The 18,414-nt window shown below is 35.9% G+C and overlaps 1 protein-coding gene across 1 annotated transcript in view; it reads left to right on the top strand.

Moving 5' to 3' along the window:
• The window catches only part of LOC143232201 (collagen alpha-1(XV) chain-like), a 46,014-nt gene extending 30,006 nt beyond the window's left edge, over positions 1 to 16,008 (top strand). The window contains exons 2-4 of the mRNA XM_076467354.1: positions 13,174 to 13,401; positions 13,770 to 13,932; positions 15,121 to 16,008. Coding sequence (XP_076323469.1) covers positions 13,174 to 13,401; positions 13,770 to 13,932; positions 15,121 to 15,304 — 575 coding nt within the window. The 3' untranslated portion in view covers positions 15,305 to 16,008. The remainder of the gene's footprint in view (positions 1 to 13,173; positions 13,402 to 13,769; positions 13,933 to 15,120) is intronic.
• The last annotated feature ends 2,406 nt before the right edge of the window (positions 16,009 to 18,414 follow it).

Here is an 18,414-nt window from a genome sequence, read left to right as displayed (position 1 = left end):
GTGACGTTCTTATCAAACTCATTCATAACTTTAATGTTCCAATTCAGTCAGATGGCATTTGAATAATGGCTAATTTTTCCCGGTTATATTATATTTATGATAATGGATTATCGTGATGTTTTGAAAGCAACCCTTGCAGACTTAGGTATAACTTAAATGGCGCGTTTAATTGTGCAAAGAACAGTCATATTTTATTATCTATACAGACCATGTTTTATGAGCTTCGATCCATTCTGTTTATCCCAATTTTCAGATTAAGTAATAACATTTACGATTTACGTATATGCTTGCGTTTATGATTTCTCTAAACTTTAGGTCTTCAATAGTTTTTCCATTGAAAAATTTGATTTTACATATTAGCATCTATGAAGAAACAGTTCGTAATTTTCCTAATGAATCTTATCACACAGCGATCACTAAAACTGTAATAATTAGTTAAACTTTTAGTTCGCATGATTTATCTTAGAAATCTTATGTGACCTGTTATTAATAATATTAATAGTTCTTCCTATTACTTAGCATTTTTCATTGCATTATAAACTATTAAGCCTAACTTATTAGAAAGACATTGATGTCTAAATACTTTTGCCTTTATTTACAGAAATAAATTATTTATTTACTACCACTGATCAACCGCTATCAACTGACTCACCAGGATACAGTTATTAATTAATTACCTTAGAGACAACTGACTCACCAGGATACAGTTATTAATTAATTACCTTAGAGACAACTGACTCACCAGAATACAGTTATAAATTAGTTACCTTAGAGACAACTGACTCACCAGGATACAGTTATTAATTATTTACCTTAGAGACAACTGACTCACCAGAATGCAGTTATAAATTAGTTACCTTAGAGACAACTGACTCACCAGGATACAGTTATTAATTAGTTACCTTAGAGACAACTGACTCACCAATATACAGTTATTAATTATTTACCTTAGAGACAACTGACTTACCAGGATACAGTTATAAATTAGTTACCTTCTTTCTTTAATAACCATTAATTTATTTAAATCCTACATTTCGGCTACTTATTTGCTGACATATTTAGAGAAGTCCAAAGAAGGACTATATTTAGAGGCAGTAGTCCAACTTCGATCTTAGGACTTCTTTTCAGAAAGAGGACTGGTCAGCTATCTATTTCTCCAGATACTTCACATTTAGAACTTGAATAAACGATTTAAGTGGATTGTATGGTTTTTGCTGACCTCTGTCCTACGTTGATTGAATACTCAGTTATTTGGATGTAGAAGACCCGTCCTTTTTATTTCATGTGCACCGTATGTACCAGTAAGATATTTAAACCTTTGAAGCCTCTTTAGTTTTCTGGGTTAGATTAGAAACTACATGTATTTACTTTTCTCACAAGCCTCAGATTATGTTTTATTTTATATATAAATTTATTGGTTATACTATTAATGTCTAAGTTTGTTTTCACGAAATATATACCTGAGTTCCAGAAGCTTACCGAAAAGAAGATTTTTAAAAAAATCTTAAAAATGTCCAAGTAAAACTTTATTCCTAAAGAATAAAATATGATTTTTAAAAAATAAACTGATAAACGAAATGAATTTGTTGAGATTTAGCTCTTACGAATCTTCTGAAACCGATAGGATGAAATGCTTTGTAACTTGTAGATACAAAGAGAATGAAACTTTTAGTTATTAGCCTAAAAACTGTTTGTTTATAGTTAAGAACAAAGCTACATGATAGGCTGTCTATAGTCTATCCAACATGGGTATCGAAACACATTTTCCAGCATTGTAAGTTCACAGACATACCGTTGTGCCACTAGGGGGCAGAGTAAAAATAAAAATACTTCAAAATTAAGGTAGACAATAATCAATATATGTTTGTGTTGTATAACAGACATTCGATTGGTTGTGTGACGTTTTAGATCGTACAAGTTTAACCACGGTCACTAATTTTGTTTTAAACTAGAGCTTTTGTCTGTATCATTGAACGAGTCATGGTTGGTTTGGTTCCTTTAGGTTTAGGTCCGCCATGGCCAAGCGTGTTAAGGCGTTCGACTCGTAATCTGAAGGTCGCGGGTTCGCATCCCCGTCGCGCCAAACATGCTCGCCCTTTCAGCCGTAGGGGCGTTATAATGTGACGGTCAATCCCACTATTCGTTGGTAAAAGAGTAGCCCAGAGTTGGCGGTGGATGGTGATGATTAACTGCCTTCCCTCTAGTCTTACACTACTAAATTAGGGACGGCTAGCACAGATAACCCTCGAGTAGCTTCGTGCGAAATTCAAAACAAACAAAAAAACCCTTTAGGCTTTGATTTTGCTTCTGGCTGGACATTGTCTGTAGTCATATAGCCTTGACATTCACATTTATTAATCTGGCTTTTTTCATTGTACAGTCTTCAGTTAATCTATTCTCACTAGCTAGAAATTAATATATTTTTACTACCAAAAATTTCCGTGCTGGGAGCAGTATTTTTTCCGTTGTGAGTTATTCGACATTCAAGTCTTTCGACAACAAATGTTCAGAGCTTGCGAACTAAGCAGTAACTTGTAGCTTCGTTCGATAAAAGTATTGATTCAGTGGTGTTCTCTCATTATGCCATTATCAAAGTAAAATGTTAGAAGGTGCCAACATCAAGGCTTAGCTTGAAAGATGGCGAGCACAGTCCTAAGTGGTATTTTTTTAGTTTCGCTATGACGCAAGTCAGCCAAGTCTACGTTATTGAAACTCAACTGTAATGTTTCATTGTGACATAGTTAAGTACCTTTCCTCATTACAGGAGCACATGGAAATTTTCAAACATATAAAACCTAAATATATATGTGTGTGTGTGTGCACCCAAGTTGTTTCAATGTCTGAATAGTGAAAAGTTCATGACTTTGTTCATGACTATACCACACATTTCAAGTGAAAATGTAATACGTGTTAATTTATCTTATTCATCAATCCAAAGTGAAAAAAAACTAGTTAGAAAAACATGATTTCCAAATAGTGTCGAAATCAATCATATTTTAAGAGAATTTTTATCTGCTTTATCTTCGTAATATGAGGGTCGCGGGTTCGCGCCCGAATCGCGCCAAACATGCTCGCCCTCCCAGCCGTGGAGGCGTTATAATGTGACGGTCAATCCCACTATTCGTTGGTACAAAGAGTAGCCCAAGAGTTGGCGATGGGTGGTGATGACTAGCTGCCTTCCCTCTAGTCTTACACTGCTAAATTAAGGACGGCTAGCACAGATAGCCCTCGAGTAGCTTTGTGCGAAATTCCAAAACCAACCAACACAACCAACCTGATTTATACCAACACAACCAACCTGATTTATCTATCGAGATTTTTGTGTTGCGTTTAACAAAATTCAAAATCTGAACAACAAAGTGAATCAAACAACTGGAGATGGATTAAGATGTGGTACTCATCTAATGCTAACCTATTGAATTCTGATATCAAACAAAGTAGGCATGTTTTGAAATGGTGTAAAATTAAGCTGATTTGTAAACCCACTGAACAAACTTTTACACTCATCAAAAGTGGATAAAACATCAACCCAGTACTGAAAGGTTGATGTTCCATCGATCTCTTTCAGTAAGAATAAAAAATCGTGAAGGCTTACTGTCGTGAGTAAAAAAGCTGACAAATAGGCTTTAGCATTATGTGTCACACAACCAATCACAAAACTGAGTCATCTAAAATATTATTGAAGAACGAAAATTTTCCACTTTCAACGTTACACAAGAGAATTGATAGAAATATTTGAAATTAGATTGTGTGTTTGTGTGTGTCGTTCTTTTAGCAAAGCCGCATCGGGCTATCTGCTGTGTCCACCGAGAGGAATCGAACCCCTGATTTTAGTGTTGTAAATCCGAATGAAATCAGAGAAAACATGCTCATTGATGAAATTAGTGCACTTAGACATTTTCAACTTGAACCGCTCCAACACTGTATTTCAGTTCATTAACTTGTCTAAACTCGTTTCTGTTTCGTGTGTTTATTTATCAAGTTGGCTCAGCATGGCGAGGTGGTTAGGGCGATCAACAATTCATGTGAGGATCACGGGTTCGAATCACCTCCACACCAAACATACTCGCCCTTTCAGCCATGGGGATGTTATAATGTAATGATCAATCCCACTATTCTTTTGTAAAAGAATAGCCCAAGAGTTGGCGGGCGGTGGTAATGAATAGTTGCCTTGCTTCAAGTCTTTCACTGCTAAAAATAGACGACTAGCATAGGTAGCGTTCGTGTAGCTTTACGCGAAATCCAAACAAACAAACAATTTATCTAGCAGTTCTCGATATTAACAGAGTATAATTATGGGTGCCAGCTTCGAAATTCAGGACCATGTGTACAATCCTGTAACGTATTCGCCAATAGTGATAATTTGACACATAGAATTCAGGATTATTATCCTATCTAAATATGTTTTATATATGGTTTTATTAACCGTTCTGAAACTAATTTATGAGGAAACTTATTAACTGTTACAAACCTGTTACGTACCTGAGTTTAACCGTTTGTGTGTGTGTGTGTTTATTAACGTGTCTGAAAGCGATTAGTACGTTATCTTTTAAAGTGTAACCTGTAATATGTTTTTCATCATATAATAATTTCCCTTTAAGTTTTCATCACATTTTTTTAAGAAAATGTGCTTCTATCTGTTTTTGACCTTGTTGACCTGGTAACACAAGGATTGTCAGCACTGAAGATCTCTCGAGACTGCTACCGATAGAGGACTACTGAAACAAAGATCGTATATATAACAGAACAGTAATGAAGCAAGTCAGAAGGACAATTTGGAGATAATTTATTTCTTTTGCCACTAGCAAACTTCCAAATATAATATAACCACTAAAATGCTGTTAGATCGTTCAAATTAAATTCATGGTTTTAATTTTTAAACATAGGATTTTGTTTGTTTGTTTTTGAATTTCGCGCAAAGCTACACGAGAGGGAAGGAAGCTATTCATCAACACCCACCGCTATCTCTTGGGCCACTCTTTTACCAACGAATAGTGGGATTGACCGTAACATTATAACGCCCCCACGACTGAAAGGGCGAGCATGTTTTGTGCGACGGGGATTCGAACCTGTTACCCTTAGATTACGAGTCGAACGCCTTAACACACCTGGCCGTGACAGACCATTTCTAAACATAAAGTAACGGAATACGCCTTCCTCTTTTGCACCGCGAAATAACACGAATTATATTGGAAATTCTCTCGAAGTTACTTTGCATGTAACGTTTCTGATAAAATAAATGACGACAACATGTAGTACTCATCTTCTTTTATTGAATCATTCATTTTTAGCTAAAGTACTTTATTAGAAATTCTGTTTTTTTTCTGTAAACTTTTTTTTGGAATTAAACACAAAGCTACACAAAGTTCTATCTGTGCTCTGCTCACCACAAGCATTGAAACGCGGTTTCTAGAGGTATAAGTCCGCAGAGATACCACTGTGACACTGGGGGACTTTTTGTACAAAACATGTAATGTTTACTAAAAGATTGCCAAATTTCGTATCGTATCGTACGGTGTATTGACGTATCGAAACATAGCTTCACGATACGATACACAGAACTTGGACTTCTCCATGTTACTTCTGAAGGCCGTAGAAGTCGCCATGCTAAGTTTTGTGGTGACTGGACAAAACAGTGTGCGAGGAGTTAGCGGAATCACATTGATATATTTACATAGATAAAATTATAATCAAGATCCTTCAATCCTAATGAATAAAAAGAGAGAACATAATGAGACAAGTCATAGACTCCATTATTAATATGAAAAGCGTTCAGGTACATCTAAACAGTAGCATATTCCAAATTTGGGATCTGGATTTTTTGCAAAGTCTAAGGGATACATCACATTTATTATGTACGATGTACTTCATTCACAGGCCTAAAAATATCTTGAATGCTTTAGTTAATCAGTCAGCTCGAACACCTAAAGCAGTGGTGCACAAACTCTTTGAGTCAGGGGCCACAAAGAGACTTTTTGTAACCGTTGGGGGCCACAAAAAAGTGAAGATTAAAATCGTTCCACAGTTGTTTCACACAAGATGGACATCACATTTAAGAACACACAAATAATGGTTACATCAAAGAGTTTGCACATTATTCTAAGAAATGTTGTTGAACGGATCAGCAAAAAGTTTGATCAATAATCTGCATTGGTCAAAGTCATGAAACCGTGAGTTGAAGGATTGAATCAAGGTATCTAGTTTCCCAACATAAACTTGTGTGTCAATGTCCTGATTCTTCTGTAGTTGTGACTGAAAAGTGGGAAAGTGCACGAAGAAGCCGGAACAACTGCAACTTTGTCCTGAAAGCTGAGACGTGATTTGCGAGCTGACAGACAAGCTGATTTTTGCCTTGCAACTTCAAATTTAGATCATTCAAGTGTTGTGTCATATCGACCAGAAAGGTCATATCAGCTTGCCATGCTGGATCAGTCATGGAAATCACTTCTGTGTCTTTGTTCTTGCTTCTGAGGAATTCTATCACCTCATCAATCAACTTCCAGAATCTTCTGAGCATCTTCCCTCGACTCAGCCAGCATACTTCATAGTGATACACAAGGTCACCATAGTCTGAATCAATTTCTTCAAGAAGACTTCGAAACTGACGGTGATTGAGCCCTCGTGATTTGATGAAATTAATGGTTTTCGTCATTAATGCCATCAGTGCCTGAAAAACAAGTTCTTTACTGCACAGGTCTGTTGGTGAATAATACAGTGCAACTTCACCAACTGTCTGTTCTGCTTCCCTCAATGCTTCAACAGCGCTACCAACCCGCTACTTTCTCCGGTCATGGCTGATGCTCCATCAGTTGTCACACTTACCATTTTCGTGAAATCCAATGAAACACTACTACACAGTCGTACTGTCTCCTCGAATAGAGCAGACCCAGTTGTCTGACCCTTCATGGAACCCATGCCGACTAGTTCCTTTGTGATATCAAACGATGACGACACATCACGAACAAAAACTAGTAGCTGTGCTGTTGAAATGATGTCAGTCGACTCGTCTGCTGCCAAAGAAAAGTAGACAAAGTTGGCTGCTTTATTTGTAAGCTGCCTTGTCACATCTGCTGAGAGGTGTGAAACTCTTCGTTGAACTGTCATGCGATTCAAAGCCACCGTCTGTAGCTTGCGAACTGCTTCCGGACATAACTTTTCTGATGCAATAATCATACATTGCTTGACAAAATCACCATCAGTGGACGGTCGGCCAGATTTCGCTATCATCAACGAAATATTGTAATTGACCTCACATGCTGCACCTAAATCTGCTGACTGCTTTGAGAAAACTTTCCGCTGGTGATTCAACGACCGCCGCAGAGATTCAATTCGAGCTGTTCGTTCATCACCGACAACGTTGTGAAAATCTTTATGCTTCGACTCATAATGACGCTTTATATTGGATACCTTCGCCACTGCTACTGTCGAATGACACAAGACAAATCACGTTCTTCTGTTATCAAACAAAACAGTATTGCGCAGTCAAATCATCATGAAACTGCCGATTTTTGTCGTCAACTTTTCTTTTACAATTAACTGCCATTTTTCTTACCAAATAATATCAAAATAAGGCTCGTAAGTAAATCTCGAAGAACAATTGGAACGCGTGAGATTTCGTAATTACGGAAATATTACGTCATTGTGCCAATGATTAAATTTCTATGCATTAACAAGATTTGCTTATTAAATTTTCTTTATTGCTCGACACAAATATGGAACCATCCAGTATCTAATCTAATGCATATTCTTTTATAACGCTTCGCGCAGGCGTGAACTTTCTATATTTGACTTTCCCGTTGGACATCGCGGGCCGGACTTTGTGCGCCGCTGACCTAAAGAAATAAGAGTCACCTTCTTGCATCGAGAACATCAAACTGTTAAAATAGTTTGTATGAATTTCGCGCAAGGCTACTCGAGGGCTATCTGCGCTAGCCGTCCCTAATTTAGCAGTCTAAGACTAGAGGGAAGGCAAGCTAGTCATCACCATCCACCGCCACTCTTGGGCTACTCTTTTACCAACGAATAGTGTGATTGACCGTGACATTACAACGCTCCCCGGCTGAAAGGGCGAGCATATTTGGTGATACTGGATTCGAACCCGCCACCCTCCGAATACTATTTTAAGGCCCTAACTAATTGGTCATGTCGAACTGCTGTGGGTTGAGAGCATGAAATGTTTAAAAAACAAACCTACATATTGGTAACTACAGTAAATTACGAGTTGAATGTTTGTGCTACAGTAAAAAAAACTGTATCATTTATGGGTGTAAATCTGTTTGTTATGGAAAAATATTAATAGAAATGGAATGTTGGTTATTGTAAATAATCAAATGTTTTAAATCATTAAATAGTTCACATTAAACAAAGCGTCTCACTCGTTCCCTTTACTGTTTTACTCAAACTAAATATATATATATATATCAACAAGTGTTTGTATCGCAGAAATCACTAGTAAACCACACGTAAAATGAAATGTCCCCCATTGGTTAATCAACAAATTTGACAACTTACAACGCTAAATATCACGGTTCGATATTCGCAATAGCCACAGCACACATTGTGTGGCTTTCATTCTTTGCAAACACCAAATAAATCACTTGTTACCACAACTGGCCCTTTATACCGCCATCTTGCGATTATTAAAATAGTTTTAACAAGCACTATAAAACTTTAAAATCATGCTTTAAGATGTGTAACATTACGTACCAATCAAAATGTTTTATTGCACGAAATGGGTCAATAGACTTAACGGTTGTAAAACATGCAATTTTCAGGTTGTGCCCGTCCTAATTAGAACTCGAATATTAATTTCTTAAATGACTGTTATTTATATCTAGAACATTGACTTAAGGTGGCGTTTTTAAAGTAATTTCGAGGCGCGAGATCTCTACGACACTGAACGACTTCCATTCATGCATTAATAAATTTCGCCATTGGTCACTAATGGTGGTGTTTTCTGACTTTTATTACAACCATAACCATATGTTTCTGCTTTTCTACATCAACATTATTACACCTTTTGTACTATATTTATGTACATTCGAATTTATAGTAGTGATATAAACAATTTAACACCTTTAGTGCTATATTTATGTACATTCGAATTTATAGTAGTGATATAAACAATTTAACACCTTTAGTGCTATATTTATGTACATTCGAATTTATAGTAGTGATATAAACAATTTAACACCTTTAGTGCTATATTTATGTACATTCGAATTTATAGTAGTGATATAAACAATTTAACACCTTTAGTGCTATATTTATGTACATTCGAATTTATAGTAGTGATATAAACAATTTAACACCTTTAGTGCTATATTTATGTACATTCGAATTTATAGTAGTGATATAAACAATTTTACACCTTTTGTACTATATTTATGTACATTCGAATTTATAGTAGTGATATAAACAATTTTACACTTTTTATACCACATTTATGTACATTGGAATAATAGTACTGACACCTACAATTTTACACGTTTTGTACCACATTTATGTACATTGGAATAATAGTACTGACACCTACAATTTTGCACCTTTTGTACCGTATTTATGTACATTGGAATGGTAGTTCTGACACCTACAATTTTATACATTTTGCGACGTATTTATGTACGTTACAATGATAGCAATGACACCAGTAATGCTATACATTTTGCAGCTTAGTTGTGCACATTGGAATGATAGTATCTTTAGTTATAACGATTTATCACCTTCCATTAGTTGTAAGATTAGTGTAACATCCCACTATGTGAACCTTTTACTGATAACCACAATCCTAGAAATAAAACACGTGGAAACAATGACTCTTAAAGCATTCTGTGGAACATAGCGTTTTTGTATTCCAGTCATGAGACACACGGGAAAGTATTGAAGTTTATATCGTGATTTATGGTTATCTTATACAAACCTCGAGACATGATTCTCATCTTTTGTCAAATATCACCACTACATCTCTGATTCGATGGGGTATTACTCGGGAAATAACGGAAATAGTGGTGTTTGTTCGATTCAGTGTCACATCTGTTTATCAGAACACGAGTTTTAAATTTTATGGACACGAGTCTAGTCCTCAGAGGCCTTTAACGATATGGATGTCATGTAGGCAGTTTAAATAAACACAGCTATAAACACACGTGGCATCCAGGCGTTAATAAAACAGGATACGGGCGTAACGTAATACTATTTACTGGTGTTATTTAACAGGAACCGCTGAAGTGTAAGTTACAGAAAGTTTATAAAAGTTATTCTTATTTTGTTTAATTTTACCTTTTGTGCTCTTACATCTTAGCTTTATTGTAACAGCCAATTTCTGATGAGTGAAATTCTCAAAATAAACTAAGCTACACAATATGAAAACAAAAAACAATAATTACAATTTATTACTGTTTTTGAGAGAAACAAACCGAAAAGTAGACACTGAGTAAAAAGACACGGGAAACTATGAGTGGGGCCCTGCATAGCCAGGTGGTTAGGGCCCTCAACTCGTAATCTGAGGGTCGCGGTTTTGAATCCCCGTCGCACAAAACATGCTCGTCCTTGTGAGGGCGTTATGTGATGGTCAGTTCCACTATTCGTTGGTAAAAGAATAGCCCAAGAGTTGGCAATGGATGGTGATGACTAGCTGTCTTCTCTCTAGTCTTACACTGCTAAATTGGGAACGACTAGCGCAGATAACCCTCGTGTAGCTTTGCGCAAAATTAAAAAAACAAACAAACAAACAAACAAACTTTGAGTGTTTCTGTTGGAGCTCACGTTAAAAGCTGTTATCTGCTATTCGTATAATAGTTGCTTTAAAATAAACGAAAGTTTATTTGAAGTGATGATTTAAGGGTATTTTTTTAATTGAAAAAGCTGCTTTTATGCTATTAAATTGGATACGTGTCCTAGTCTAAGCATATATTTCCCCTTTGGTAAGCACTATATAGAGAGAAATAAGTTACCCAAAAACTATAAATGCTGACTATGTCCTCTAACAAATCTCCATGACAATCTCCACCTGCAGCTTAATATTTTATATCTAGAACTAATACGATCAAATAGTCAATAGCTATAGTAAATCATCACGTACGGTTTCAGCTACTTACTAGCTATGTTTATTATCATTATAATGTAGAAAGCTAGCTACTATATCAAGTAATCTGTAGCCTATAGTGTAGCCGAAAAACAAGATAAATAAAAAATGTAAATATAAAAACCTGTAGATAAAGATTACAAATTAAAGTAAGGAAACAACCTGGAGATACTATAGATATTATTTACTCAAATTATGAATCCCTCTTTTGACTACATCAAATGTAATTCTATGTAATGTCCCGTGCGACTGGTAATCTGAGGGTCGCGGGTTTGCATCCCCGTCGCGCCAAGCATGCTCGCCCTTTCAGTCGTCGGGGAGTTACAATGTGACGGTAAATGGTAAAAGAGTAGCCCAAGAGTTGGCAGTGGGTGGTGATGACTAGCTGCCTTCCCTCTAGTCTTACACTGCTAAATTAGGGACGACTAGCGCAGATAGCCCTCGAGTAGCTTTGTGCGAAATTAAAAAACAAACAAACAATTCAATGGAACAGCATAGACAAAATAGAAGTTTGTAGTTTGGGTAAATAACGCACACACTTCAGTCTTGTTTCATTACTTTTTTATGATCTCTGGCTGCAGGTTTTTCATTTTGCAATTTTTATTTACTCTATATAACTTATTATTGCTACTAAACTCGTAAGAAACTATTACTGAATACATTTAATGACCTTTGGTTTCAGTGGTCTTTCACCTTGATATGATTTCTGTTGCTTATTCATTTGTAAGTAAGTTATACTGAATTGATGTAAAGCAATTGGTTTTTTACCTGTTTTCCTTTTCGTAAGAAAGTTATACTGAACTGATATAAAGTAGTTTGTTTTTACTTGTTTTCGTTTTGGTAAGCATCTCAATGGGATTGAGATCTGGGCTTTGACTCAGCCATTCCAGGACTCTTCATTTCTTAGTCTTCAGCCAGTCCTTGGTAGACTTACTGGTATGTTTTGGGTCATTGTTGTGTTACAGGGTGCAGTTCCGCTAAGCTTTAATTTTCGTACAGATGGTCTCACATGATCCTCAAGCACCCTCTGATACACAGGAGAATTCATGGTGAATTCTATGATTGTGAGCTGTCCAGGTCCTGCTGCAGCAAAGCAGCCCCAAACCATGACACTTCAACCTCCATACTTTACAGTTGGTATGGGGTTCTTTTCCTGGAATGCTGTATTTGGTTTACGCCAAACATGTCCTCTGTTCTGGTGTCCAAATAATTCAAGTTTGGACTCATCTGTTTAAAGAACATTATTCCAGAAGTCCTGGTCTTAGCTTACATTCTCTCTGGCAAACTTCAGTCTGGCCTTGATGTTTCTCTTAGAGAGCAAAGGTTTCCTCCTTGCACACCTCCCATGCAAGTTAAACTTGTGCAGTCTCTTTCTGATTGTAGAGGCATGCACTTTCACATTAACAGTAGCCAGAGCCTGCTGAAGGTTCCGTGATGACATTTTAGAGTTTTTGAAGACCTCTTTTAGCATCTTGCAGTCTGCTCTCGGGGTGAACTTGCTTGGATGACCAGACCTGGGCATGCTGGCAGTTATTTTAAAAGCCCTCAACTTGTTGACTATTTTCTGGACAGTAAAATGGCTGATTTCAAAATCTTTTGGGATCTTTTTAAATCCCTTACCAGACTCATAAGCTGTTACAATTTTCTTTCTGAAGGCCTCAGACAGCTCTTTTGCTCTCACCATGGTGCTCACTCTCACTTCAACAGTCAGGAGCACAACAAACTAAATGTCTGAGGTTTAAATAGGTCAAGCCTCATTCAAAATGCTGAGTAACAATCTTCTAATCATGTGTACCTGGTGTGATACACCTGTATGTAAGTTGAGCCATTTTGAGTGGGAATAAATGTGGGGGTGTACTAACTTTTCCTCAGTATGAATATACAGTTTTTGTAGAATTACATTTACAGAAGAACTTGAAAAGTCTTTTCTTCAGGTTTAATTATTTAGTTATATTTCTATGATCTCTCAGTATTGTTACAATTGAGATTAAATATCTATATATTCAAAAATTTTACAAAAATACACAGGCTTTCATAGTGTGTACTAACTTTTTCACATGACTGTATGTATTATATTATTATTTATTTAGATCACTTCGAATCCCTGAATCTTCTTGAAACCATAAAAATTCCATTTAAGTCGTCATCGGTTTATTACGTTGAAGGATTGGATGGTTTTCCCGCCTTCGGAGTGACAGAAAATGCAGAGATTAGAGCTCCCTACCGACTATATCTGCCAAACAAAATGTATCGGGACTTTTCCATTTTAACAACCATCAAACTGGAACGTCTCGACTCCGAAGCATTCATATTTACTGGTAAACTCAAACATTCACTTTTTAATTTTTTATTTTCTCTCGTTTTAATTACTTAAATATTCGTTTCGTGTCCGGTCGATTCAAGAATTTCAAAATATTAAACCACGATTTAGGCGTAACACCAAAGAAAAGATTTTTAAGTGTAAAAGTTCTGTTTTTTGTGCGTGTCGTGTTAATCGAATAATAGTGGATAGATGATAAAGTAAAATAAATTTGTTTAGGATTTATGAAACAAGGAAAGTTTTCGAACATTCGCAACAAAATATTCATGTTTTAATTATTTGTACTATATTAACATTGTACAGATTGTGTCATTATTACGATGTTTATTGTTAACGTATTACTACATTGTTGTCCTTTTTTTACAGTCGTGAATCCTTCTGAGACTATTGTACAGTTGGGTATTAGTATAGTAAGTTTACAGAACAACTTCGTCAACGTTAGTCTACACTACACTGACGTAACCATGCATCTTTCTTCGCAAGTTTGGGCCTCGTTTACTGTGCCAGAATTTATTGGAAATTGGGCTAAGTAAGTAAAACTTTCACATATTCTGCTTTCATATGTTACATTTTCCAACTATAATGTAACGTGTTTTAATTTCTTCCAGTGTTATTTTAACGCCCCAATACGCCTTGTCTACCTGACTTTTATCTTCCTGTGCTGATAATGTCGAGGTTTGAGCTAATCCAAGCATGGAATTGTTCGACTTTAATATAAAGTTGTAATAGCGATAAAGTAACTCGCACAGTTCTGTAGAGCGCCATCTCTCTTCTTGTACTGAAATCTGGTTGTTTACCATATTATTACAAGTTGACCCGTACTAATCCCCTTCTTCTGTGTTCTTGTTAATTACCACATCATTACAAGTTGACCCGTACTAATCCCCTTCTTCTGTGTTCTTGTTAATTACCACATCATTACAAGTTGACCCGTACTAATCCCATTCTTCTGTGTTCTTGTTAATTACCACATCATTACAAGTTGACCCGTACTAATCCCATTCTTCTGTGTTCTTGTTAATTACCACATCATTACAAGTTGACCCGTACTAATCCCATTCTTCTGTGTTCTTGTTAATTACCACATCATTACAAGTTGACCCGTACTAATCACCTTCTTCTGTGTTCTTGTTAATTACCACATCATTACAAGTTGACCCGTACTAATCCCATTCTTCTGTGTTCTTGTTAATTACCACATCATTACAAGTTGACCCGTACTAATCCCATTCTTCTGTGTTCTTGTTAATTACCACATCATTACAAGTTGACCCGTACTAATCCCCTTCTTCTGTGTTCTTGTTAATTACCACATCATTACAAGTTGACTCGTACTAATCACCTTCTTCTGTGTTCTTGTTAATTACCACATCATTACAAGTTGACCCGTACTAATCCTCTTCTTCTGTGTTCTTGTTAATTACCACATCATTACAAGTTGACCCGTACTAATCCCCTTCTCCTATGTTCGGAACTAATGTGCTGGTTCTCACATTGTTAATGATTTCTCGCAGATATGTATAAAACACATCTATCACTTACTACTTTTATTCTGTATTACTTACTTTATTTCTAAATCCAATCCCTAAATTTTCCTGGTTTGTTACTTGTAATCTGAACATTCTCTTTTACAGACACAACGGTTATCATGGTTGCGAAGGTACGAAACTATTTCTATTTTCAACACGTATTAGAATTATTTTCTGGTTGTTTTCAGATTAGCGTTCCGGGTGCGTGGCAACGAAGCACATCTGTACTTTCAGTGTGAACACTATGGTCAAGTGGAAAATAACCGGATTCCTAAAGAGCTCGTGTTTGACAGCGCCTCCACTCTCTACATCGGTCAAGCAGGACAGATGATTGGTAAACGTTTTGTTGTAAGTTATTTTCTGATTCGTTGAACGTATAATAGGAACGTTTTTTCAAAGTAATTTATAAATACATTCAATTAACACACGGGCAGTTACAGAACGTTATTTAGGGAGTGACTATTTGATAGGTATTTAGGGAGTAACTATTTGATAGGTATTTAGGGAGTGACTATTTGATTGGTATTTAGGGAGTGACTATTTGATAGGTATTTAGGGAGTGACTATTTTATAGGTATTTAGGGAGTAACTATTTGATAGGTATTTAGGGAGTGACTATTTGATAGGGTCCGTGTGACAAGCTTTCTTGAAAAACGTTTTTAAAACCATACAACAGGTTGATTACAAATATTATTAATATAACAGGTGGTGAGGGAGATGATAGCATATCTTAGGCCCTCTCTGTAATAAAAGGGAGGTGGCTACCTATATATGATCAAACATACCTTAAACGAATGATAAACGAATATCCGAACAGCACTGTGTTAAAATATATTGTTACTGTGTTCTGCACTCTCTAACTTTTGCCAGTGTATTTAATAATAAACTTACACTTATTATGGTGAAACTAAGTCAAATGTTAAATAGTTATAATAGACATGTTATTTAAATTGCTTAGACGATTCAATAACAGAAATTCTGACCAAAGATATTCACTTTCTTTTATGATATATGTGCATAACTAAACAATGAAAAGAATCAGTTATATATCAGTTTGTCAATTGTTTGCTAGTACTCATAACTAAACAATGAGAAGAATCAGTTATATACAAGTTTGTCAGTTGTTTGCTAGTACTTAAATTACTTAAACATTTTATGCTGTCAGTGAAATACTTTGTATAGGTGTTTATATGCAAATAAAAATAGCATAATACATAGCTCGATGGTGTATTTGAAATTCTTATTAAAAGTGTTGATCTATGCTATTATTAACATTTTTATGTACGTGTTGTTTATTTTCATTTATGAATTGTAAAAATGAATTTACAACTTTAATATTTGTTTCAGCAATTCTTTGATCCACGGCTAAGCTAAGCATGTCCAACGGGTAAAAATACTAAACATACTCACATTTATGGACCTTTGATGGTAAAACTGTACTTCTTAGACTTCAGTAATACTTTGTACTTCGTAACGCTTTGAGGGGGACATTCGTACCTTCAATACAGCATACAAGTTTTGAAAGAAAGCAAAACCAAAAACAAAACAATACAGCAAAATCGTAATTACTCAGTAAAATGTAAATAAATTAGCGCAGTTTTGAACTACAGTTACTTTAATCTTTGCATTACTGACTTGTATTTATGTTGTTCACTGCCAATGCGGTTGAAATATTGTTGGTCATAGATGGCATCATAATTATATATTCGCTTGTTCTCTCTTATTCAGTGTAAGAGCTAACCAAAGGAAAATTCTTGAAATAAGACCTGATGGTTAGGGGTCTTAATCTGTAGGTTACGTGTACCAAACCTGTCGCTGAAGGTCCTTGCCCTTTAAACCGTGGGGACCTACTGGCGGTAGGTACTGTTGGCTAGCTAGCTGTCTTAGTTTAGTCTATTACGTCAATATTAAAGATGGTTGGTGCAGGAAGCCCTCGAGTTGTTTTGCGCGAAATTGAAAACAACAACAAATAAACAAGCGTGTAATAAATCATTTTGTACGTAAAACACGTTGGTGACCCCAGCAGTAATTAGTGATATTAATTTCATATTGGCAATATTTTTGTTTATTTTTTATCGTGTTTACTTCTAATATGTTTTTAGAGAACCCGTAACGAAGAGCGTCGTGGACTTACAAGTAACTTCATGGTTAAAAGGTTTAAATGAATTTACTTAACAAGCCGATAGGTTCTGTAATGATCACATCTGTAATGTTAAGCTTAATACAGTGTAGTGTTTTTTATGGTGAAACCTTTCGTTATATCTGATTTGATTCATTTATTATTGTTTAAAAAGGATCAAATAATCAAATCAAGTACTAGATGGCACTGCGTTCGCGATAATAAATTAGTTTAATGAATGAGAGTTTTATTTTGTTTAAATGAGGATAATGGGGAAGATAAATAATTAAATAAACCGGGAGATGCGACACAGTAAAATCTATTTATTGATTGTTAAGTCCAATAGTACAAATCCTTATGATTAAACATTAATATTGATAAAAGACATAATAAAAATTGGCAGCTAGTTCATTTTGAGGTTCAACTACAAATGTTTGATTTACTTTTTCAGTTTGTTTGGAATTTCGCACAAAGCTTTTCGAAGGCTATATGCGCCAGCTGTCCCTAATTTAGCAGTGTAAGACTAGAGGGAAGACAGCTAGTCATCACCACCCACTACCAACTCTTGGGCTACTCTTTTTCCAGCGAATAGTGAGATTGACCATCACATTATAACGCCCTCACATTTGAAAGGGCGAGCATGTTTGGTGTGATGGGGGTTCGAACTCGCGACCCTTGGATTACGAGGTGAGCGCCTTGATCACTTGACATGCCGGGCCCTTACTTTTCAGTTCGGTTTTGTCATTAGGACAAAAGAAATAGGAGCACATCTGTAACGTACTTAATTTTAACTAAAAAACTTACTGAATCCTATATAAAAACGAGTGTAATATTAACCTGAATCATTAGTTGATGTTATTTTTTGTAACATTTAATTTTAATTCTTAAGTAAACCTTTAAGTAAAGAACGTCAACAGACTTAAGTGCAAAGAGAAAGATTTAAAAAGTGTAAGACAAACAATTTTCTGATACACTGAGAGCCTGTGTGAAGTTTTAGACTCAATAAAACAACTAAACGTTTTTAGTAGCTGCAGAACATGCATTTATCTCAATATCCAAATCAAATAAATGTTTTAAACCAGAAAATTTGGTTTGAATTTCGCGCAAAGCTACACGATGGCTATCTGTGCTAGCCGTTCCTAATTTAGTTCCTAATGAACCACCAAATTTACCACCCACCGCCAACTCTTGGGCTACTCTATTACCAATGAATGAAGGGACTGATTTATAACATTTTAACGCTCCCAGAGCTGTAAGGGCAAACATGATTGGTGGAACGGTAGGTTCGAAGTCATGACGTCAGACAACGAGAAAAGCGCCCTAACCATCTTGCAATGCCTGGCCTAAGCGAAAATCACCCATA

Source organism: Tachypleus tridentatus, chromosome 1, assembly GCF_004210375.1.
Source record: "Tachypleus tridentatus isolate NWPU-2018 chromosome 1, ASM421037v1, whole genome shotgun sequence".
Taxonomy (NCBI): domain Eukaryota; kingdom Metazoa; phylum Arthropoda; class Merostomata; order Xiphosura; family Limulidae; genus Tachypleus; species Tachypleus tridentatus.
This window is presented reverse-complemented; position numbering and strand designations above follow the sequence as displayed.